General features: G+C 40.6%; 1 protein-coding gene across 1 annotated transcript; it reads right to left on the reverse strand.

The window, feature by feature from the left end:
* Positions 1-45: 45 nt before the first annotated feature.
* abcb6b (ATP binding cassette subfamily B member 6 (LAN blood group) b) lies at positions 46-26,607 on the reverse strand. The gene is made up of 19 exons (XM_029459410.1): positions 26,551-26,607; positions 25,639-25,828; positions 23,251-23,343; positions 23,055-23,131; positions 21,604-21,719; positions 21,364-21,485; positions 20,946-21,055; positions 20,632-20,697; positions 20,343-20,468; positions 19,252-19,328; positions 18,919-18,982; positions 17,430-17,515; positions 16,778-16,835; positions 15,868-15,972; positions 9,146-9,320; positions 8,874-8,986; positions 8,370-8,464; positions 2,524-2,592; positions 46-471 (listed from the first exon to the last, which is right to left on the reverse strand). The coding sequence occupies exons 1-19, from the start codon at positions 26,605-26,607 to the stop codon at positions 357-359; spliced, it is 1,914 nt and encodes a 637-aa protein (XP_029315270.1). The 3' UTR covers positions 46-356.
* Positions 26,608-26,970: the final 363 nt, after the last annotated feature.

Genomic DNA, 26,970 nt, shown 5'->3' on the forward strand with positions numbered 1-26,970 from the left:
ATTTAAAAAAGGGAAAATGTTGGTGTCACATGAATAGCTGCTTCCTGTGTGTGTGTGTGTGTGTGTGTGTGTGTGTGTGTGTGTGTGCGTGGATTTTCGCAGACTTTGATTCCACGTGTGTTTGTGATACGTGATACAATTACGGTTCTCACTAAGGAAATATGTTTTCCTTGGAACGTAATTGTTTCGGTGACCAGGCTGGAAAGATGACAACAGCTCACAGTGACAATTTTAATTTTGCATGGTTTCTTCTTCTCCAGATTTACTTTGAGCCGCAGGTGCAGATACACGAGATGACGATACATCGGAATGTGACAAAAAAAGTATATGCTTAAAACATTTCTTTCAGTTCAATGTCAAGTGTCTGGAGTCTGATTGTTCATCTGTGTTTCTGTTTGAGTGTCGTGACTTTTCTGCTGTTTCGTCCACATGGCTGCGTACAGACCGCCCTGGATCAGCAGCTCCTCGTGTCTAAACAAACGGAGAGGATGGGACAAGAAAGAAAGAAAGATTACCCAAACTACATCGTCAAAAATCATTCAGAAACTCTTCTCTGCCTGTATAACAATTGCAATGTTTAAGATTTGTTTAAAAACCCTTTAAAGGAGAATCAGAGGAGTCACTCAGGAGAGCTTGAATCCAGTTTTTATTGTACGTGCCTGCTCAACGTTCATTGCACAAAATGTTTATTCATATTGAATGAATCTGTAACAACAAAAGGGGGGTAATATTGTTTTAAAAACAAAAGGAATGGAAATGAAAGGGAAAGCAGAGCAGGCAGAGGAGAATGTGGGTCACTCATAACGTCTTGTGACACCAGAGCTGCTTTTAAAACAAAGTTGAGCTATAAAAAAACCTCCTGCAGACTTTTACCAACTTTACTATGAATTAGTAAAAACCACAAGTGTGTAACTGTCTGGAATGCCAGACAGAAAGAGAGAGAGAGAGAGAGAGAGAGAGAGAGAGAGAGAGAGAGAGAGAGAGAGAGAGAGAGAGAGAGAGAGAGAGAGAGAGAAACACATGAGGGTCAGAAATAGAGAAGTAGGAACAGGTTAACATACCAATAAGGAGAAATGCAAAGAGACAATAGGAGAAAAGTAAAGGAAGTAATGTGATGAGAGAGAGAGAGAAAAGGTCAAGAGGTCAATCTGAGGACATAAACATGAAGGAAAGGAGACGAGAAGGACAATGCTAAGGCTTGTCTTATCCAACGTTCTGATTATATAGCCGCCACACGGCTCTCAATTTGGAGTTTGCAGAGGCGGCGGCGGTGGCGGCTAGCAGCTAACGGTGCTAACAGAGAAAACAATGGCAACAGAGCCGACAGAGTTAACAGTGTTGACCTGAGGGGAACTTACTCTGCCACAACAAGGCCTTGGGTTGGAAGGACATAGACAAGAAAAGCTTGGATTACAACACACACACACACACACACACACACACACACACACACACACACACACACACACACACACACACACACACACACACACACACACACACACACACACACACACACAAACACACACACACACACACACACACACACACAGATTGTCTTTACACAGCTAATAGTTGTTTGCTGCTAAATTATTGCTGTGAATGTCAACAAGAGAACTCCAACAGCGGAGCAGTGAACTTCTATAACTCAAAACTGATGGAGATTGAACCAAAGAGTGACTGGGCTGTCTCTGAAGAGATTATTAGTGTGGATGAAGACCTTTACAAAAAATACCTACAAATGTTGGATCCATGATCTAGTCATTTTCAGAATTAGCCGTCTTTGCGCGGACGTGTTCCTCGTAAAAGATGTTAAGCACAGGGACAGCCTGAGGACGGGATGAGGCCTCTTCCTGTCACTGTTTCATGATACACTCCCACACTTTGTGGCAGAAATGGTGTGTATTCTGACACCGGAGGTTAAATGAGCCTTTCGTGTGTTTACATCACAGTGGTGATCAAAAGATGAATGCTTTTCTGTTGGTGTTCCCCACACATGCCTGCAGCTGCAAACAAAGTCCCTGCATGTGTTTACCTTCGACCAACTCATCTCTCAGGTGTACTCTTATAAATACCTTACTGTCATTATGGACAATATATGATCCATGTTTATCAGAATTTAAACTATAGAAAGTGACATATATCACTTCTGCCTGTGTGTGAGCGAGTGACTTCAGTGCGTGAGAAAGGAAGTCTTTATTACCAGCTCCTATATCAAAGGACTGTATGCATTGGCTGTGTGTGTGTGTGTGTGTGTGTGTGTGTGTGTGTGTGTGTGTGTGTGTGTGTGTGTGTGTGTGGGGTAGTCCATCAGCCTCTGGGGCTGAGAAAGACACCAGAAGGGTTCAAGGGTCACGCACAAAAACACACTCTGAGGTTTTTGATCTACAGATAACAAATTTGCAAAGCACTTAGGACACACACAATCATTCAGGTGTGTCACATCAGCACACACACACACACACACAACGCATCAGTAGCTGTTAAAAATGTCCTGATAACATCCCCAGAAGACGAGTTTACCTTCCTCTCTCTGCTATCTGTCCGTTGTGAACCACCAGGATCTGGTTTGCTCCGACGATGGTGGACAACCTGCAACATCACACAAACATTACTCCTTTTTTAATTTCCTCATATCATTGCGTGCTGTTTTGTTTTGATATCTATCAGGCATGGAATAAAAGCCGCTGTCCAAGAGTTCGCTTTTTAGGTTGTCTAGTTCTAAAGGAAATTCAACAGAGAAGATATAATCTGCCTCCATCTTTATAAACCAGTGTGGATAACTCTGGCTGGTGCTACAATGTGGCATCAAGGGGTCTTATAATGAGCAACAGGATGAAACTGTGTGATTGATTGGGGTTCTGCTTGGTCCTGCACAACCACCAGCCCCCACAAAGCCAGCCCCCTCCATGTGCACTTTAGTCAAAGTGCACATCAAATACATTTTTCCCAAAGATGGTTTCTGTCATTTCAGTTGGTTCTTATCTTGATGAATGTTCAAGTGTTATGGTTAAAGTTATTGATGCACAAAAAGGGGGTGAAATCTCATGGTTTACAGCTTTGATTGACAGCTGCTGTGAGTGAAGTAGTCACAGTCTATGTAATAGAAAATATGTCAATTTGATCATAAATGTATTCATAGAGGTGGCTCGGACGAACAAGCTGTGGCCCTTCCTGGCTTGTGATTGGCTCGGTTGGGTGTGTTGGCGGAACCTCGGTGCAGCGTCTCCAGCCCCACGATCACTACTGCGCAAACTATGAAGGATCACATACTTTTTCCTTTTACTTGTACGTGTGTACTGCAGATGCCATTACAAAGTATGCACTGTTGCATGCAGTATGCATACTATTGGGACCACGATACTTCGTCCTAATATATCCCATATATATATATATATATATAGCCAGAAAAGCATGCTGACCTGCATACTGCAAAATGTAACCGGAGGCAGTAGCACATCCTGGTATTTTTGACAAACTGCATTTGACATTCTATGTACTGGGACATAGGCTACTGATCTTTTTCTGGCATACTTAACAGTTTGGTATGGGTATTGGAACGCACATCTGGTTCCAAATGAAGTCAAAATCTCAAGATGGCAGCTCCCTTATCTGGGATGTTTTAGTTTTGTGCAGTGGAAGGGAGTGGAGACACGTCGTCCATCCATATACCACCTCAAAGTGTACAGCAGGTAGCAAATCAAATATGTTTAACCAAACAAGAACACCAGGAGAGTAATGGTGATAATCATTCCAGAGGTGCCAGAGGTCGGGAAGAGAGGGATGAGATGAGGAAATGAATGTGAAGAGTGGGACACGAGTGGAGCAGTAATGTGCAGTTACATATCAAATATGTTCAGCTGTCTTATAAAAGTAAAATACACAGTGATCACTTGCAGAAACACAGAAGCACAATCTGTCTTCACCTCTGTCACAAAACACACACAGCTGAGTTGCTCTGGGTTGGAGAACTCTACATGAACTTGTCTGTAAATTATTAAAGTTAATGTTTATGACCAGTCTCTGATGAGTCTGATTAAAGACACAATGATCTAACTGTCTCTCAGCTCCGGACTCAACGGGAATCAAAGGGGAGTCAGATAATTATGTCTGAGGTGTTGTAAGATATCCACGACTTTGTAATTGTACCATTTTCAGTGTTTTTTCCGTATGAGATAAATGTTCGACTCTGAAAATATATTTTCTTGACAGGGGCATGTGGCCCTCCTTATACCCCCTTTGCACACAACACAAAAAAATTGTTCTGCAAACCATCGAGTTCATGCCTCTCCAAACTGCTGAATGTCACTTTAAGCTTCAGCAGAGCCACCACTCTGCTTTAATGTCACCAAGGCTATCTTTGGATGTCCACCTTCAATATTTGATAGAAAACCTCGGTCAAAGGTAGAAATATCTCTCCCCAGAGACTGCAGACGTCAAAGGTTTTTTATCCACTCGTTCAGGCTTTACAGGAAGAAGAACACAGCCATGTGTTTACATGCAGGAGGTATACTCCGGGTATATGGTCCATGTCCTGTTTTAAAGGACCGGTTCAGAATAAACTTTATACGACACATTAACTCATGTTAACCACATTTCTAGGCAGACATAAATGTTTATGACACAAATGCATAATATCATAATACCAGGGAAGTAAACAAGAGAAAGTAAACACCTCTTGGTCCCATTATAGAATTATCTTTTTCTTCATTATCACAAATATAATTTGTACGTTTTCTTCCCCCAAATTAAACAAATAAATACTTTTTTTTATAGCAGGGAAAGCAGTTACTAATAACATTAATGATGGCTGATTTTCATTTCGATGCTCCAGCTCCAGGCTCTAGGTATTATGCATGCTGCCTCACTGACGTGGCTCACTGGGACACTCAAATTAAACGCAGCCATTGTTGATTATTATTAGTTGCGTTTGTGTTTTTCCTGCCAAAACAGGTCTGCTGTGAAAAAGGCCCGTTAACCCCAGTGACTGCACAGCTGAGATTAAACTTCCATTTACACTTCAGTATCTAATGTCTAAATACCTCTACAATCATTTGCTTTAACTCTATACTATACAAAAGTAATAACTATTTTAAAACAATAATTCCCACACTACACCTTCACTGGTACCAGTGGCTGCCTGAATCTGCTTCAAGACATTGGTACTGGTCTACCGTGCACTTATTGTAAGTCGCTTTGGACAAAAGCGTCAGCTAAATGTGATGTAATAAGAAACTACAGCCCTTTGTCATGATGTATGAGGCCTTGATGTAACAACTTAAGGTTGGTCACTTAGTGTCAAGTAGAATCACAAGTGTAAAATATATGATGGCTGACATGTCGCTGCTTCAGCTTCAGGGTCCTGGATTTGTTCTGGCTGGATCACAGAACAGAGCCCTCGTTAATGTAATTACTAACACCTGTGCTTTTCCTGCTATGACAAGTGAAACTTTCTTTCTTTCTTTTCTTTCTTCTTTTTCAATAATATTGTAACTTTTGTACTTCCTGTGTTCAACTTTGAATAATAATAACTTTATTTATACAGCACAAATCAATGACACGGGGAGCAGAATGGTAAGTATTACATTGTCAGTTACAAATATACTTATTTGCATTTATGTTTTTTCATTATGTCTGGATTTCTTGTGTGTCTTGCCCTGTGTTGTTGTTGTTGTTGTTGTTGTTTTTGTTGTTGTGTTTGCTACTGTGGCATTTTTAAGACACCAAAGAGAGCATGCAAGAATCCGTCTAAGTTAAATAAGGTGTAGAATATGAGGTAAATAAATAAATATGACAGTTAAATTATACAACATACTTAGGTTTATCCAGTGAGTCACATCACTACCACCTGTATCTCCGTATACCTTCTGTTAATGACACGTTGAGGAGTTCACGGCTCGGTGTTATCAGTAGATTACTATCATGTTCAGAGGAAGGGAAACATTCCCTCCATCCAATAACTGAAGTTGATTAAAGAGAGATTTCTATCTCACCCTTCAAAGTTAAATCATGACCCGCCTGTTTTGATTGTTCATAGGATCAGGACTGTCTATTATCAACTGGGCCTTAAGTAAAATGAAAACACACACACACACACACACACACACACACACACACACACACACACACACACACACACACACACACACACACACACACACACACCATCTGTTGCAGCTATTGAAAGATTAAGAAGCTGGTGGATCAACTTATTCAAAGACTGCAGGTCAATAAGATCTAAGAGAAAGACTTACACTGCAAATTGAGCGCCGTACAATTAATTAAAAAGGACGATAACAAATAATAAAAAAAGAGCTCAGAGCTCAGCTGGTGTCAGTACTAGTCACAGAGGATTAGTCACAGTCAACATCTGCAAACACTGCTCGTATGCACGGGTCAGTTTCCATACAGGTGCACACATCCTCATGTGAGTGCAATGGGAATGAATGCATCCACAACATTATAACAACACAAACAGTCCACAGCCATGCTAGCAGCTCTGTGAACCTGCATTTAGACAATGACAATGCTAACATGTTCACCATCTTAGCATGCTAACATTAGCTGATTAGCACTCAGCTGAGGTTGATGGGAATGTTAGTTGTGCAGGTATTTGGACATAAACCAAAGTATTAGACACAAGTTAGTTCAACATCTCGAACCAGAAGCCATGTTTGCTTGGAAACAAGGGTCAACGTGGACATTAGCTGCAGTGTGGGACACTTAAATAAAAGAATGACTCCTTGTGCTTTAATAGTATAGTTCTTATAAGTAAAGGTCTTTCTTCGGCTACAGTAATATTTCCTAGTCTACAAGGAAGCTTCAAACTGTATTATCAGATGATTAACCAAACTGTCAATGTGTTGGGTTGGAGATAATATGTTAAATACAGATTGTTGTTTTATTGTTTGTTGACTGTTTCCAGAGGTCTAACATTATATATAACAATATGAAGCACACTACAGCTCACTGTAGAAGAAGATTGACTTTGTTGGTCATTTGGAAAGAGAACCTAATAATGTCTCCAGTGGAATTTGTAAATCTGTCAAACTAAATATTAGTTTTTAGATTTTTCTCATTTGTAATGGAAAATACAAATAAACACTTTTGACCAAATTGAGTCAATCTTCTTCTTTAGGCCTACAATAAAAAACATTTAGTCTGGAGCAAGAGAAAAAAGAATCCATTGTACTCGTGATGTAGAACACAGGAAATGATGAAACCCGTAGCAGGAACCATCTCCACAGGCTACTTCACTCCTGATGTGTTTTAATGAGTGTCAGAGCCTTTCAAGTCTTTTTCAATATCACTCCGACTGATGAATAACCAGACATCTGTTTCTTACTTTTGTTTACCTGTCATCACACGTCATCTCATATCCTCCGATCAGCTTTTTATTTAATCTCTCCATCCCTCTCTTTGTGTCCGCTCTAATCCTGTTTTCATGTCACCACATCCATCACCTCATCCTTTTATTCTCTATGGCAGCACTTGTGTTTGTACACTCAGGCCTAGTCCACATACACAGGTGTTGTTGTAAACGTAACGTTTTAGGTAACTGAGCTTTAGTAAAACTCCAGACAGGGTGATGATTTTCAGAAACTCTGTCTTCAGTTTTGACTTGTGGAAAGGGAAAGCAGACTTTTTTGGCTCGTAATGTCGTAGAGTCTGCGCCGTTATGTAATTTGTGAGGCGTGACAAATGGAGAGATATTTTGTGCCACGGCGGCAAAACATCAATGCATGGCGGACGTGACCAAATAACCTTTGCTTATTTATTGAATGGATTTCTATGACATTCATGGTCCCCAGAGGACGTATCCCACTGACTCTGCTGATCATCTCACTCTCTCCTAGTGCCACCATAAGTGTGTGTGTTTTAGTGATATGTCTCAAAAACTATTGGATGGATTGCCATAAACTTTGGTACACACATTCATGTCCCCAGCATGATGCATTGTAATGACTTTGGTGATACTTTAACTTTTCTTCTAGCGCCATCATCAGCTGTAAATGTTTGCGTGGTGACTGGCTAAACTAATGGTTTCCTCAAACTGCTGGGGAACAAAAAACCTGCTAAACATAATCATGTTAGCATGTTCGTCTGCAAAGCTGCGTCTAAATACGGCCTTTTTGGACTGTGTACTGTCTTTGTATCTGAGTTTAATACTGCATTTCATTGTGTCAGTATCTTTACTCAATGACAATGAAGTTGAATACAATCTAATCCAATAATCCAATAACAAATAGCATCCAGTGGCTATGAGTTGGTGTCTTGACATTCAGAAATGTGTCTACTGCTCGAGTAAAAACAAAAACTTATTAGGAAGCTTCCCAGTTATGCGACATACAGCTTGGTAGTAATGTCACCTGTGTGCGACCACTATAGTCGTCCTGTTGGTGCAGACCTTGGCCAGTGAAGCCTGGATGTTCCTCTCAGTCTGGGTGTCCAGTGAAGACGTGGCCTGGTGGAACAAACACCACATTTAGTATGTTAATGTGTATATAATGTAAGCAATAAGTAGTATAATCAGATTAAATAAAATGTACACCACTATGTAGATACAGTTTAGGTATTAACTAATAAAACTGAAGTGAATAAGTGTGTTTGTGTTAGTGATGACTGAGTTGTGTGTCCTGCCCAAAGACACTTCGATGAGTGGACAGGAGAAGCTCAAACTACCAACATTGGGATCAGTTGAAGTCTTTTTTCTCTGCAAAAATGAAAATCCTCAAGATATTTCTATACTGGCCTGAAGCGATACTACCTCGACCTGACCTGTAGTGAATATTTTAACCATTCCTGTTTCTACAAACAAAGTGAGAAAGTGTTTGAGCAGTGCAACAGGTGTGTGAGCCTCCCTGTACCCTCACCTCGTCCAGCAGAATGATCCGAGGTTCTTTCAGGATGGTTCGAGCGATCGCCACTCTCTGCTTCTCCCCCCCGCTGAGCTTCAGACCTCGCTCCCCCACCTCCGTGTCATATCCTGAATTGAACACAAGGCCATCATCTTCATTATTGTCATCAATGCTCACTTTCTGCATCCACATTTTCCAACATTGGGATTCAAATTGGCAAACGTCCTGTTACAACAAAAGCATTTCTATCATTATCATCAACACACACTCACACACCCCAGCCTGACCCTGAGGTAGCTCCAGTATCCTGGTGTGTATGTCAGCAGCCATGGCCGCTCTCTCCACCTCCTGGTCGCTAGCTGTAACTCGGCTGTAGCGGATGTTGTTGCCGATGGTGTTGTTGAAGAGAACAGTGTCCTGGGGAACCACGCCGATGTACGACCTCAGAGAAGACTGACGCACCTTGGACACAGAAAGGGAAACAACGGTTAGCTTTGTAACACAGTTAATATAGAAATTGTTCTAACCTGGATTAAAATTGGAGACTATTATAGGCATAACGTCTTTATTTATTCCATTTACAGATGATGTTGTACATAAGGAATGGACCTCTCAGGTGTTTTCAGTGTAAGGGATCTTCAAATCTGTGGGTCATGATACAAACATATATGTTTGTGTTGAACTAGGTCTTTCTCTCCCACACACACACACAGAATACATATGTATAAATGTTGCATGGCTTAATTCATCCTATACTATATAATGCATGCTGCCCCAGGTCACAGACAGCACATGTCCTGAACCAATTTTTGTCCTCGTCTCTCCGTCTCTCAGCCAGGATCTGATTTTACCTTCTTCTACATCTGATTTAATTGGCACTGTCAAATCTTTAGCAAGAATCTCGAGTAAAACTAGAACATTTGACCATAATACACCAGTTTCCGCTGTCTTTCACTCACTCCTGATCTATGTCGATGCCTCTGATGACCTACAGAATTCTAAATGGGCACGCCTCTTCCTATCTGCCTTGTACCTTTAAACCTTATACTCCAATCAGGACTCTCTGCTCGCAGAGTACAGCGCTCCTGTCTGTCCCCTGAGGTAAAAAGAAGTGAGCAGGCTGAAGGGCCTTTTCCCCATCTTACTCCCCTGCTCTGGAATAACTTCCCTATGGACATCAGACTGTTTCTGTTGAGGCCTTTAAATCCAAATTCAAGACTCTTTTTGTCTTAATGTTCAATAGTTACCTATTCTTTCCTTATCCAACTGGCGAGTCAGTGTCAATGTAAAATATAAAGCCACTGTTTCAGCTGTGCGCCTCTCCCTCTCCCTCCCTCCCTCGCTCGCTCTGGCTCTTGACCATCGTCCGTCCTGGGACCTTCTTTCTCTTTGGATATTTATACGTCCACCAGGAAATTCAGCCTCTCCTCTTGACTCTCTCTCTCTCCCTCTGTGTGTTTGTTTTATTCTCCTATCTGTGTGAACGATGTGCTTCAGTTTCGCTTCTTGTGTGTTTGCGTAGACTGTGTGGCTGAGGTTTCTTCCGTGCACAGAAAAAGGGAAGCAGAGACAGTTAACACTGCAGAGAGAGCTGAAAGGTTAGTGAAGCTGGCGTAAACTAGTGCAACCTGGAGCAACTAAATGAAAAATTGTGCAACGAACAACCCTGTTTTCCGTTTGCTTGCTTTTTCAGCCAGTTTTTAAAAAGATCATCCAGGCTAGAAGGGTCGGATCAGTTCAGTTCCTAAACATATTGGTATCAACAAAAAAGTCGTAATGTTTTTCCCCCATTTTAAGAAGAAGCATCTTAGGTTTTCATGAATCTGGCTCTTGATCTCTCCAGAAATAATTTCCGGTTTTGAATGTCTATCTGGTCAGTGTGCAGTACTTTGAGTATTTCCTGTGGAAAGCTTTTCTCTGCAGCCACAACAATACAAATTCCATTTCCTGCAACATCTCGGTTTGGCTGGTAATCACTCACTTTCCCTTAATTTCATTTTTTGCTGCTTACTTTTGTTTTTTATTCCATTGAAGAACAGCACAGCATCTGTTTCTGATAGAAGCGGGTTGACAGAGCTCTAACACCAAATGTCAGAACAAGATAAATCGACAGATGAAGAAAAAAATATGCTTTTAATGTTTTTCATTGAGACATCAACGGCGAAAGAAAAGATAAAATATTAGCGTAACACAGCTGTCCTCACACACAAGACATAACTTCACAGTAAATCTGTAAAATGATGAATTATTACTTACAAAATATGTTGTAGACTAACTAAGGCCACATCTTTCCACAACCTTAACCATGGTCTTGAAGTTGTTTCCAAGATCAAACACTTGATTTAGGCCTTTTTTTATGTAGCTTATTCTATGTGCTTTGGCCTTTCGTCTCCACGCAAACGGTATTTTAGTTCTCTGAAAACGTAGTGGACCCTTTGACGTTTGAGTACCGCATTCATATTTAGAGAAGTGATGAATGACAGAAACACATCAGGGTTTTAATTTTCGTAGTAAAACATTAGAGCAGGTCAAGCATGAGAGGAATGCAGGACATCCCTGCACCTGGCCAAGAAATAGTTCAGCACATAACCCCCCCGCAAGACGACCACCTGACATTTTATACTTTGGTTTTTAGAACGGATTATACAAACGAGATATAACTTGTTTATTAGCTAGCTTTAAGGTGCCAGTATACTCCAACACAAGTGCTTCACAGATGCTTAAACAGAGTCTGAAACTGTATGTCCTCACAAGTTTTGGCAGTCAGGATTGGGGGCTATAAACAATTCTGTCCAATTGTTAGACAACACGTTATACAAGATGCTAGTGGGCAGCTTGCGTTACCTTTAGACAGCCAGGCTAACTGTTTCCCCTTGTTTACTTTGTGCTAAGCTAAGATGAAGCTTAGTGATCCTCTCATTGAACTCTCATATTTGATAATAATTTCACATAATTCATTTAAGTATTTGGCTCTTACATAACTCTCTGTCCTGCTCTAACCCTGCAATGATCCGCTTTGAGTTATCGAATAAAGTTTTCTTTAATAAATGATTGTTGTCTGGCTGGTCTTTACTGACAAACAGGATGCTGTGTCATAGAATAATAAAAATAAACTGTGTAGTTATGAGCAGTGATTGCCAACATGGCTGAACGGGAACTAAACTAAATAGAAACGGCTGTTTATATCCTTTAAAAAATATATATTGAAAAAGGAAACCTGACGGACACCACATATGACTCACACCAGCACCAGCCATCAGCCTGTAGTGTTTGGGCCGGCAAAGTCATATTCACCAGAGATTCACCACATGTGGCTGCCATATGCAGGGACCAACAGAGTGGCAGAGGACAAACACAAATCCAAAGAGGACAAAGAGACTGAATGTGTCTGCAGCGTCTGCTGATTAAGCAAAGCGTTGAAAAGTAAAGAACTGGACACATTTTCAGAACTCCTGCATTTACATTTTACAGTCAGAAACAATTAATGGCCAAAATGGAGAAGAGGAATGATAAAAGTGATCAATTACTCAACATATGGCCATGTGATTAATGTATTAAGACAAATCTGGAAAGAATCTGAACCTTTCTTTTCAACTGCTGGAAAGAACAGATCCTACAATCTACAAGCAGCTGCGTCCAACAAGCAGAATATCTTACAAAGTCCCAGATTCAGCTGGAACATGTGGACAACATCATTTATAAAAAAATTATATTAAACTAAGCCATCCCTGAGACTCCTGTCGTCGCATTAAAAATATTTCGGTGAACAAATATTCCGATTGTAGTTAAGTGGCCCTTAAGTGCTGAAAGCATTTGTGATTTTCTTTTATGTGCAGGTAAGGGTTAGCCGGGAAAATAAAAGTGCGAAAAGCAGACTTGAAAGGCTAATTGATAAATGATGAAATAGCCTGTTAGTATGTTTAATAACTTTCTTGCCAAGAGTTAGACAAGAAGATGCTAAATATGAAACACATGCAAGCAAGCAAGTGATTAGCTTAGCTTAGAAAAAAAGACTGGAGATAGGAGGAAACAGCTAGCCTGGTTCTGTCCACTTGGTTTTAATAATGTCAATTCTTTGTATCTGTTTTTGTTTTATCACAAACAGAAATGTAAAACCAACACGTTGAGGTTTTACGGGAAGTTACTGTAGCCTACGTGTTGTTTCCACCTGCTTGCAGTCTTTATGCTAGGTGTTAGCAAAGCTAACGCTAGAGCCAGCAGGTGATTAGCTTATCCTAGCAGCTAGGATAAGCTAATCACCTGCTGGCTGTAGTGTTAGCTTTGTAGTAGCGTATAGAGATGAGAGTGATATCGATGTTCTCATCCTGAAATGTCAAACCTTTCCTTTAAAGACTTTTGAATCCATTGAAATGGCTTTGGATTCAGCTCATCTACTTCTTTGAATGATAAGATGGACATTGTTTTACTGGATAAAACAGGTAAATGAGTCCTCTGATCGTGACACATTAAAAAGGTATTTATAGAGTATAACATGAAAAGAATTAGTGGAGTTTAATAAGTGACAAGAGGAAACATGTGAAACAGATGTTGTGTAAAAGCAGCTGGCATCAAACCCAAAGCACAACACTCCTCGTCCTTCTCGCTCTCGTTTCGCAGCAAAGGTGAAACTTTATGACCGCCTTTGATCCAAATTCTTTTTTATTGATTCATTATAAACACCTTGCGCAACTTTTCAACTGTGATTTAACAGTTTGAGGGCCCACCTAATTCATTAATTGATTTCATTATGTCAGTTCCTCCTTTCCACCTGCATTGTGACTAACAAATAACTCAAAGCTCATGTGGCCATTAAAAGTTATTGCCATACATTTAAGGATTTATTTGTGATTAGCACGAAGAGGCTTACAAGTAATGTGAGCAGTTTTTTCCCTTTGTCATCAGGTGCACCGCCCTTTTTATACGCACCAACTTTTTTCAACCAGATCAGTCATTTTTCACAAGTTTTGTAAATTAACATTATACTCTTCATACCAACAATCCTATTACACACCTTGCATAGTACACATTTAGAGTTCTTACTGGCATAAAAACTACAACAATGAGAGACAGAAGTGCCGATGCTGCCGAACACCACAACAGAATGAAGCCTTCAGTGGAGGACGCTGTGGCGTTTTACCACTTCCTGCTTCTCCTCCTCCTGGAGAGCTTCAAAAAACCCAGGTCTGAATCTGATTAGAGAGACGACCACATGTGTGCGAGTTTATTAAAACGTCCCTCTTGCTGTGTAATTACAGGGCTGCCAACTCGCATGCATTGGCCGTGAGACTCATAGAATCTCAAGCAGAGAAAAACTAAAGTTATAACTTTTAACATAATGTATATCTATAACTGCATGCAGCGTACGTGCACGTGCATAATAATGACATAGGTGTTACTTATAATATGACCCATATGATCGACAAGTTTAGTTGCTGCAGAAAACATTAAAGAGAACTAAATCTACAGACAAGTAGTGCTACGGGCTGATTACCACTAACTTCAGAGCCAGGTTATTTACAATTTTGCGTGGAGCTGTGTTGACTGTTTTCGAACATGTCAGTCTCCAACACGACTCGTTTCATGTACAACAACTCTCTGATGCTGGTTGCACACAATGAAGCAGCGGGTCTGCAAATACGTATTTGCGGCTTGACAGGTGGAACAGACACCTGCTGCCTTCCGATGGCTGTAAAGAGTCACCAGTGTAAAGGAACTGCCTTCAGTATAGTACTACTAACCGTCAGGACAGACGGAGCATGTACTCATAAAATGACCCGACTTCACCGATACCGAATCTCACTCCAAACTTAATTGAAAAGTTTGCAGCCATGATTTAATTATAAATGAGCGTCCTCACAATCATCCCCAGTCTGTTCATCTGAACAAGCATGTCCATCGTAACAAAACAGGTGTGCATGTGTGCTTGAGCTGTTTGAGACTTGAGACTTTAGGCAAATCATAAACACAGTTAGTGCAGCTACATCTGCATTAAATGGGCTGTTTTTTTAAACACACACATACGCACACACACACACACACACACACACACACACACACACACACACACACACATCTGGCGTCTGGACTCGTTGCTGCATTATTCAGGAACCTTTTACTATGATTTATTCACAGTGTGACTGGAGTTCACACACTCAGCCCAGCTGTGTGTGTGTGTGTGTGTGTGTGTGTGTGTGTGTGTGTGTGTGTGTGTGTGTGTGTGTGTGTGAAGACAGAGAGGGAAAGTGGAAGTCAAGGTGCATGAGGCAAAGGCAAGAAACAGAAATAAAAAGTGAGAGACAGAAGAAAAAAGAATAAAGAACGGTGTAAGAGGAACAACCACATGAATCAGAGAGAACACATCACAACTGATGGTTCAAAGAATTGGCTGCAGGTTAAAGGAATACTTGACAAAGTGGAACATAGAACCTTTCCCACTGGGAGAAAAAACCCAACAACACCCACAAACACCTGGCTCTTGTCTTAAGTGGGAAAGGTTACGCTAATTTTCGCCCCTTTTCCAATACAATGCTATGACGTGTGTTGAGATAATAAATAAAATCAACAAGGGTTAAGACAATTATTATAAAATGTTAACGTAAAAAACATACAATTAATATTAATGTTCAAATTCAACAGAAACAAACAGTCTTTCCACAGTTCCAACAATCACCAACTCGTTTGAGAGTTTAGAAGAAAGACTGAATAAGTATCCGACATAAAATAGAAGTATCCACTGTTGTTTACTAAACCTGCTAGTTTGTGACGTCGAACGTGCCACAACAAAAACAGTAAGACATGCTCGTCTACTGGCGACGTTACTGTGTTTAAATAACCTGCATACTGTTTACGCGCTAATTTGGTGGATGAAGGGTAAATGTGTATTCCAGAGAGTTAAGGTCAATACCACTTTCATGTCTGTGCACTAAATATGAAGCTACTGCCAGTAGACAATTAGCTTAGCTTAGCTTAGCTTAGCTTAGATGCGTTTCATTTGTATATGTTTGTTCACCTTGGATATGTCCTGCCCGTCGATGCGGATGCTGCCACTCTGAGGGTCATAAAATCTGAACAACAGACGCAGGATGGAGCTTTTCCCTGATCCAGACGGACCAACCTGCACACACACACACACATAAACACACACACACACACACACACACACACACACACACACACACACACACACACACACACACATTTATTTTATTTTAAAGGGTTGGTTCAAACAAATCACGAAAAAACGTAGAGGTATCTAACCCTGCAGATAGTTTCAGTTTGATGTCTGCTGAGGTTCTAAGACATTAAAAAATATTTATTTTTTTTGTTTAGTATATTAGTTTGACAAAATAATCTTGATTTACGTACTCGTACTCGTTCAGTAAATGGTTCATTAAGTAAAACACTAATAAGTGAGTTCTCTTTCTGGTGCTCACAGCAACAACAAATCCAACAGCAAATATTTTACTTTTCGTATTAATTTAGTACCTTTCGCTTCTAGTTACTCGCAGATTCAGATAAATGAAACAATATATAATCAACTAAGAAATCATTTCTTATATTTATGTGTTATTATAAGACTTTATTGATCCTTCGGGGAAAGCCACAAACTACCCAGCAGTAGGTCGATATAAAGTAAATGATCTCCACCTGACCTGCTGCGAAATTAAAGGGATGCTTACACATAAATGCATCAATATTTATAATCTAAAATATACATTATTATATATATATAACATTGTGAATGAAGGGCTTTAACTTGTAACAGACTTCTTTTACTTTTAATATCTAAGTATACTACTTCCCCCGCTGCTAACATCACTAGAGGTACTGTAGGAGAGAGAAGGTGTTGTTTGAAATGTGTTTATAGTGACCGGTTAAATAAGACGTGACAGACAATAGATAAAAAGAGGACAACGTACCAAAGCAACCGTCTGTCCCGCCTCCACCGTAAAGGACACATGCCTGAGAATCTCAGTGCTGCACAAACACACACAAACACAAATAAAAGCAACAGTCAGGATTGAATTTCACTTAATCCCTTTTCATCTCAGGGCTTCTTTAATTCCTGAAAGTGGATCTAAGGAAAATCCAGCAGGACCATGAACGTCTGGAAAATTAATGTTACAGAAGATCAATTCATTGAGATTCAATGTACCACTGTACATTGAATCTCAATGTGTAAATTTGTTCTCTGGCTCTTCTTTGTCATGTTTCCTCACATAATGCTGTAAATACACTGTCACATAAACACCAGTGCATGCACGAGACAGCTCCAGACAGCAGTGACACGTCTGAATACAGATGAAGCTTTTCTTTCAAAATAAAAGCCCCAGAATTCAAATGTCAAACGACATAACATTGACTTTTTGTAGGACACAGGATTTAAACAGCGTTTGATGCTTTTTGTAGGGCTGCAGCCTCCACACTGCCCTCCTCCCTCTAAGTGTTTGACTAAATAACCGATGTTGTCGTTTCTCTGATGATCTCCGTTTGTATGTTCTTGAATAAAATTAGATCAAATGATAGAAAAGTGGATTTAAAGTGTAAACAGATGTGTCGACGGCTACACACCCAGGTACGTAGCTGAAACAGACTCTGTCAAACTCCACCTGACCTGCTGTTAGCTGCAAGTCCTGAGCATCCTCAACATCCTGAACCTGTGAGGAAGAGGAGGAGGAGGAGGAGGAGGAGGAGGAGGAGGAGGAGGAAGGGGAGGAAACAGGGTAAAAGAGACAAAGAAACACAGGAGGAACGATGAGATTCGGTTTTTCGATTTGTTTATCAAATCAGTCTAAACTCAAGATCCAACTTTACGCCTGTTCTGGAGCTTTCAACCGTATCACATGGTCTTCATGAGCAGAGTTTTGCTGTTTCCAAGGTCGAGATAAACTCAACATTTACGTCAACATGGATGAAAGGTTCAAAATGTGATTCCATGACAACTGATGAACTCCACGTGACGATAAAGACCATGTGAGACGGTCAAAAGCTCTGGTTGCCAGAGTCATGCATACAGTATATAGTAAGACTATTTATTTATTTTCTCAAGAAGAAGGAAAGGTGTCAAGTGAAGAAAGGGAGGAGCGAGAGAAAAGAGGAAGAGGAGGAGAAAAAAGGAGACGAAAACTATGGATGAGAAATAAGAGAGGAGGAGGAGGAAGTGAGACTGTGTTTTGCACAATAAAAGTCATTCTTATAATTCTCTCTTTCTTTATTTCCCCTCTTCCTCCTCCCATCATATTCGACTTTCCTTTCTCACTTGCTCCCTCCTCTCCTACCCTCCACCGGTCCTTAAATCTTCATCCCTTCATACGTGCACTAACTGATCTTAAATATTACCAGCAACGCTTGATTGCAAATTATCAGCATCAGCTCTTTGCGATCCCTCTCTCCCTTCTGACCTCCTCCTCACCCTCCTCCTCCTCCTCCTCCTCCTCCTCCTCCTCCTCCTCCTCCTTCTCCCTGACTCCCCTCGTCTGCAGCTTCCCAAGCCAAAGAAAAGGGTCGCTGTGTTTTTAAGGTGCTCTAATGCTTTTGTCTACATTCATGTGGCTGTTTAACATATCAAGGGCCTGTGAATGTAGGAGCCTTTAGTGAGGCAGCCGGAGGACGCCTTTTCCCACCGAACACACACACACACACAAAAACAGACGTACACACACACAGACGTACACGCAGACTCTGCGTTTCAGTATGTGTATGCGCACAAACACACACAAAGTCACATACAAACACTTGTTGATCTCATAATCCGCTGACCTCTGACTGTGTGAGCTTCTCTGTTTCCAAGCAGAGCGATTAGAACACTTAATAAGATTTTAGTTTGTACATTTATTTTACATGCTTATTATAAACACACACCTCTCTGTATATTTCATTTCGGATTAAACAATTGTTTTATAAATTTGCCTGGGATTAAATTAGCAACCTCCCCACCTAATAAACTTCACATATTGATACTTTCATATAAGTTAAAGACTCATTGCCACACATAATGGGGTTGTGTTTGAACTACAACATATAATACATTAAACATACATTATTCCTTTTGGTGACTCACCTCTTTCTGCTCCGTCAACAGAGCCAGCATGTTCTCCATGTCAACAAACGCACTCTGAATCAGCCTGCGGACGCAGACGATGCACAGGCGGTATGATTAGAAGCAGTAAAAGTATTAATAGAAGGAGAAGGAAGTGGTATTAGGCTGTTAGTAGTATAATAGTAGTATTAACAGAAAACAGAATTTTAATTTTAAAAGCACCCCTTTACCCCAGCCTCCCGTCACAGTTTGGGAAATGATGGAGTTTCTTCAAATATTTGGCAAGATTGACAAACCGACAGACATTTATGAATCATCTTCAGGGGTCAGAGGTCTCCTGTACGTTCATCTCACCTGTAGTAGGTACCAAACCAGTTCAGAGGCGTGTACAGCTGGATGATGTAGGTGCCAAACAGAACATAGTCTCCAACCTGAGGGGGAAGTGAACACACACAGCTGCTGTGATCCTCGAACAATCCAAGGTTACAGTCAGCTGTAGCACTATAGCCTCCGACGAGCATTTCTGAGACTTGGAACACTGAGTTAGTCTCACACGTCGGACTGATAAACGTCTGAGTCCCTGAGGTCTTTGCCAACATCATTTACAAAGATGTTCAAGTTGCAGATCCAAATCACTTTCAAGTCCAAGTCATTGTGGTCAAGCGTATGATTTAAGAGTCACAAAGCGCAGCGGTTGAAGTGACCAAAGGTTGTGCGTAAGACATTTAGGTTTTATGTCAAAGTTATTACAGTAAAGTGAGAGTCACAGTCTAAGTCATTGTGGTCACAGTATGTCTGAATCACTGAGGTCATATGTGACATCTTCGTCTGTTATTTCATTGATCTGTCATCTGATAAACCTTTATTTAGTTAGTAATCTCATGAAGATCAACATATCAATGCTCTCTTTTAACCAACACAATGTGGTGAACATTTAAAGAAACGAAAAAAAAAAAGATAAACGACAACATCTGAGTTCAAATCTGCAGTTTGCACATCGAAGTCTTTGGCAGCCGGTCATAGAAGAAGTACTCATATCACTTAAAACAATCTCCTAAATATCATATATGAGCCACTGGAAGTGTGGTGGTGTCTGTATCTGCAGAGCCCTCTGCCTCTCTTTTCTTGTTTTGCTGTATTCGAAAGGTTTCTGGGCGTCAACCTCTATAAAAGTGGTGGTGATAGCCTGGTGGTCTGCTAAATGACCTGTAATGTAATGTAAAGACGTAGCGAGGAAGCTACGCTGAATGGTGGACACAGTGACGACAAAATGCAAATATAACGAGAGGACCGTTTGGTGATCTTCTGACTAAGTGTTGCAAAAGTCAAAGTTGTACGTTCAAAATGTCACAGCAGAAAAGCTCTTTTCACCACTGGAGGCGGCGAGCGACGGTAACTTGTATGTAGACTTGTGATTTTTGAATTCATTTTTTCTTCACTGATACCTGGAATTGTCCCTCGGAGACGAGGTACGCGCAGAGCAGAGATCCAACCAGCAGTCCTGATCCTATGATGATGTTCTGGGTTTGATTCAGCAGAGCCAGGGAGGCTGAGCTCTTCCACTCACAGTGCTGCACAACACACAACACACAACACACAACACACAACACACAACACACAACACACAACACACAACACACATAAGAAATACAGCCAAAGGACTACAGATTAATATAATGCAAGATTTACATCTACTTCTAACCAGCAGGTACTTTGTGGGCAACACAAGCTTACTTGATATTTCAGAATGGCTTCCTCAAAGCAGCGGACTTCGTAATCCTCAGCGCAGTAATATTTGACCTATGAAAATTAATAAAACCCAAAGAGAGGACGACCTGTAACTGAAACATCTCCCAACATTTGAAACACTCTTAGAAACATCGAGGAGACACTAACACATCGTGGACGGCCCAGACGGGCCAAATGTACAACATAACAACTGAATGCGTTTTCAACACCTGGACACACCTGGATGTGACGTCAGACGCTCACCAGACTTATACCTTTAACGAATGGAGCAAATGAACACAGTGTGCGGTGGTGCGTACCGTCTCAAAGTTGAGCAGTGAGTCCACGGCTCTGGACTTGGAATGGTTGTCTTGATCGTTCATCTCTCTCCTGTATTTGGTCCTCCACTCTGTGATCAGGATGGTGCAGGCTGCAGACACAGGAGTGCAGGTAATTGGATTTACTTATCGTACATTACTTACACACGTTTCTTATGTTACATAACAAACATATTTAATTTAACTCAAATCTTCTACTAAACTAGTTTTGTTGCCTAAACCTTAACGTCCTGCAACAGAGCTGATAACTGCTGTGTAATAACTTCCTGTTGCTTGCAGAGCAGCACCTGGCTCTCACACACACACACACACACACACACACACACACACACACACACACACACACACACACACACACACACACACACACACACACACACACACACACACGTTGACTCACTGAGGTAGAGCACCATGCAGGTGAACACGATGAGTCCAAACCAGACGCTGAAGTAGGAGCCGAAGTAGATGATGGCAATGATGATGTCACAGATGGTGGGAAGGATACTGAACAGGATGTAGCTGAAGACAGAAAACAACCAAAAGTGTATTACTCCGCCCACATGTGTGTGTGTGTGTGTTGGGGTACCGTGGTTCCATGGCCTAAATGTCTCCACCCATCTGCCTCCACCTGTCGTACCTCAGCAGGTTGTTGATGGAGGAAGTGCCTCTGTCGACGCTCCTCAGCACGTCTCCGGTGCGTCTCTCCAGGTGCCAGCGCAGGGACAGGCCGTGCAGGTGGGAAAACAGATACACCTGAAGCGTGGAGGGAGGGGGCCACAGAGAGGGTCTTCCAGTTACGGGATGTTTACATGGTGCCTTTACAGCGGTGGACAGTAACTAAGTACTAAAGTACTTTACTTACGTAATTCCATTGTATGTAAATGTAAACTTCTACTGCACAATTCAGAGGCTAATATTGGAGCTACATTTACTTGATATATTTAGTTACTTCTTATATGATATGTTATTCGAGGTTAAGCTACACAGCTGTATATAAAGTAATCACAACTACCAGCTGCAACAGGATGTGACGTGATGAACACATTGATGCATCAATAATAATAATAATAATATGACATTATTCTTTAACCTTTGGTCCTTTAATTATATTTTGATGCTGGAAATCTTTTCTTTTACCCCAACAGAGAATGTCTGCACTCTCCTTTTACTTAAGTGGATGCTCTGAGTGCTTCCTTCAGTGCAAACCAAGCAAATCATGGAGTCATGGGAAGCAGGAGCGGACAAAATATCTGGTTACAGAGATTTATCTCTCCGGCTCTTTGGCCGCTCAAAGCCGCAGGGCACGGCAGGGCAGCGTGTCTTTAAGAGGAAAAGACAAAGGAACTTTAACCTGTCGAGACTCAGCAGAGCAGCCAAAGTGTGTCCATTCAATTCAACATGACAGCTGTAATGCATATTTTTGTTTAAGGAGGAATAAGAACCGATTTCCCAAATCTTTTTCACGTGTAAAAAGTGCTTTGAGATTTACTTTACAATCTTATCACCAAACGTGCACGTGTGGCAGATGTGGCTTCAAAACAAATATTACAGTTACTTCAAGAGTCAGCTTGGACTGTTTTCCTGATTCACCCGCTTCACATGTGGGATGAAAGGGAGACATTTTGTCATATGATGCATTCATATCACGTTGGACATTTCAGAGTTAAAAGTTGATTCTGGTTTACTCCCACATGGATCTTATTTCTGCAGTTTGCTTGTGGATTATAATGATATCGCTTTGATCTCAGAACATTTCCTTTGCTAAAAAAGAAAAGGAAAAGAAAGTCCAGCGATGACACGATGAGATGATTATACAGGTTTTAGGTCAAATAATGTCACAAACCTTCTGATGTAAATTGAGCTCACTTTTGATTTTAATCTCCAGATACACTCGTTTAGATAATCTGGGTAAAATATTGGTTATATATACTGTTTACAATCTTTCTGATCATCCTTCTCATGTTGTCGCAAAGTTTCCATCTCACTTTGGTAAGTACAACTTTATTATTTCAGATACAAGAGCCACGTTGTGATGAACCAGAGCTAATCATACGATAGAGTGAAGAACAAAAGAAGTCTGAGTGGTACCTGAACGCCTCTGCTGGTAAACTGCTGAACTTTGATCCACATGAACTGACGAAGGTTGCTGATGAAACCAGAGGTACCTTCATGGAACAGAGAGGGAAAGACAGGAGAGGAAATAACTTCATGCTCACATTCACTGTAAGTGGTTTATATCTTGTATTTTGCACACACACACACATTGTTCTGTATGAACACACACCTGCCCCTCCTCCCTGTAGGAACTTGAGCAGTGTGTAGATGCAGACGGTGACGACCAGCGAAGTCCATCCGCCTTCTGCAGAGAGCTCGTTCACTGTAAACACACACACACACACACACACACACACACACACACGCACGAACACACACACACACAGTCTAAATGTGAAGATAGGATACAACACTACAAGCACGTTTTCTTCAAGAAGTCAAGGTCACACAAGGTGAGCAATTGATGTTTTAGGTGATCATTTTGGGGATGACGTGTTCCTTTAAAGGTTAAATCCAACACAACTTCTTATAATTGAGGCCTCTGATCTTGTTAACTAAACACACACACACACACACACACACACACACACACACACACACACACACACCAGTGATGGAAAGTAACTAAGTACATTGCCTCAAGTACTGTAGTAATGTACTTTTTACTCGATTACATTTATGAGATTACTTTAGTTACTTTAAAGATTCAGATTAATAATACAAAACATAATCAACAAATAATAATTTCATTATTTTTATAATATACGTTTTTATTTTTATCTAAGTGAAATTTAGATAAAGTTTTACTTGTAACAGAGTATTTCTTCACTCTTTCTACTTTTACTTAAGTGAAATGCATTTCCCACCACTGACACACACAATCACCAACACATTCACACACACTCCCCGTTCTGCCACACAGACACATTCTCATTCAAATTCATTACCATTTTGTACAAGTGCTGGGAATCAGGATGAAATGAAGGAGATGAGGGTAGGAAGGGAAGAATAAGAAGAACAACTGACTTTCCAGACAGAGAGATGGACATGGTGAGAAAAGAAGTGAGAAAATAACATTTAAAAAAAAAAAGATGGAGAGAAATGAATAAATAAATGTGTGTATTCTACATTCTTTAACCTTCTAGTGTATGTTTTCAGTGGGGGGTATTTTCAACTCTTTGGCATTGGGTCCTGGAGTCGGAGGGTGGGAGGCAGGGTCGGACCCAGAGACAAAACGTCCGTTGTACCGGTGTGTTAACTCCACGAAAAAGGCCGCTAATGCCGGCTAAGCATGACTGGCAGGAGGGGTGACCTCCGAGAAAACCCTCCGCACACACACACCAACAACAACCCTCCCTCTCCGAAACCTCCTCCACGCCTTCCTCGTCACACAAAGCAACGCTCTGCTTCATTCTCTTAGCGCTGGCTTATACTTTCATGTTGCTCCAAAAGCCAAATGGCCAGTTTTCTAAAGGGGAAAGTGGCTGAAAACAAACTGAATGCTGACTTCCTCTGAAGTGGAGACTTCTGGGTTGTTGCCTTGTGGTGGATGCAGTCCTGTGTACAAAATAGGGTACAAAAGACTTTGGCAAATGATGACACCCTCTAAAAAGTGAAGTCTGCTTCCTTATTCCACAGCAGCTGAACTGTTTTATAACAAACGGCTGCACCAGCTTTATGGTGACGGAGGCTACATTACCGGATCCATTCACTGTTGGTATGAAGTGATCGATATCTTTAAACCCTTGTTACTGTGTTTTGAATGTTTAATGAGTATTAAAGCTGCAGTTAGTAACTTTAATAAAAAATAACATTTAGTTATATTTGCTGAAACTGTTCCTCCATCTTTTTTTTCTCCATTTTTAACATGCTTATATATAACTAATTTATGTATTTAAATATCTATTATACTTTATAAATATTTTATTTATTTATTTTATTTTGTTTACACATTTAATTTTATTACAAGCCTTATTTATAACTCTCTTACTTCACCTCTGATACACTCCTGTTATTATTATGTTTTAACACAATCACTGGACAGGTTGCTACTAGCTTTTTTTTTTATATATATATTATTATCATTGTAATTTATTTGTATTTTTTTATGGTATTTTCTATATCAATATAATATAAATGTTCAAGTTCCTTGTCTTTTTATATTTATATATTACTATGTATTGTCGCGTAAAGGAAGAGTGGGTGTGTTGGGGGTTGTAAAGGACACGGTTATTTTTACACTGCTCAAAATAATAAAAAATGATTATGTAAAGAAATACAACTCTGTATAACTGTTCAAGTAATTCTCATTAAAACCATTTTTTTAAATCAAAAACACAACCAACTCTGGCGGTACAATACAAACATTTCTTAAAGCTCTGGTCCAAAGTAGGCCGCGCCTCAAAAACGTGAGCACACTGCCATCTACAGTTTATATAGTCAAATGCAGCAAATGGGTCTGACACCCGTTTCAGTTACACCTGTTGCTGGAAGAGGTTTGTATTAAAGTGTATCACTTTGTTTGTACCACATGTTATAATCTACACATGGACTGAAACAAGAAAAGATTTTGATCTCTTGTTCCTTTAAAGCAGCTTCTCTGTGTTTAGGTGCTCACCAATGTTCTTGGAGTAAACGGGCACGAGCACATTAACCAGCCGCTCTGCCACCAGCAGGCACACACACAGCAGCACGAGTCCCTGCAGCGCCGCGGTGCCTTTGGGCCACACGTACGGCAGCAACAGTCTCACCTTCCTCCCAAAGCCTTGCCAGACCGACGAGGAGGAGGGAGAGGAGGAGTGTTGAATCTGGACGGAGAGAGAACAAAGTCAGTATACGGGGTTTTATTATATATAATATCATTTATATTGTTTAACGAAAGCAGGGTTTGGAGTCAGACCATGGCCACGATGATATTGACTACTCATGAATTAAATATTTATTATCTTTCATTTATATCTATATATATATTTAATATACACGACTTAGCTGTAGTGCGGTTTGTTCTAGCTATAGCAATACATTAGTCTTCATCCGTACAAGCTGCAACAGGCTCAATACCGTCCACTCTGCTATAAAGGTTGGACACAATGTTGAATCCACTGATCTATAACATTATCGGACTCACAATAAACTTCTTCCTTGTCAAAATCCGCTACATTACCCACAATTCAACGCCACCACCGACGGAGAGTTGGGTGCTTTATGCTAGTAGCGGCTAATGTAGCATCAACCTGCTAACCTCAAGCAGATGTGAGGACTGAGCTACAGAGGTCCGGTAAACTCACATCTTATTAACTCCACACACACAGATTTCTAGTCACTAACGTGTTGTACTCCCCGAGAACCGTTAACAGACTTCCCCGTTAACACTTACAAACCGTAGCCAATCAAAAACATGTGTAAAACTAATTTCAGATGATACTCTTAGTGGATTTCTTTTCTTCTGTCATCTCACAAACAGGATTTAGTGTCACACAGAAGCTCTATTTTTTATGTTCAAACTTACAAAGTCAATGAATTAACTCACCTCAACATTTACGACTCCTCTTGTTCCTCCTCTTCCAGTCTTCATACCGTCTGCCATCTGATTCACCTCCAGTTTACTGTGATGGTGTAAAAGTAATTCCTTCAGCAGCGGAACAACTACAAGTCACACACACACATACCAGTTACAGGATTACCGGCAAATATTTAATTAAAAGGAGCAGTATTAGTGCCTCGGAGTTTAACCTGCTGCGATGGTTTTTAAAAGCAGACAGAGTGACTATTGTGTATTGAGCTTTTAGTTATGCTGTGTTCAGCATTTTGTTTTGAGCTGTGAGCAGGGCAGTGTGTGTGTGTGTGTGTGTGTGTGTGTGTGTGTGTATGTGTGTGAGAGAGAGAGAGCGAGAGAGAGAGAGAAAACAGAGAGAGAGAGAGAGAGAGAGAGAGAGAGAGAGAGAGACAG

This window comes from Cottoperca gobio, chromosome 21, assembly GCF_900634415.1.
Source record: "Cottoperca gobio chromosome 21, fCotGob3.1, whole genome shotgun sequence".
Lineage (NCBI taxonomy): Eukaryota > Metazoa > Chordata > Actinopteri > Perciformes > Bovichtidae > Cottoperca > Cottoperca gobio.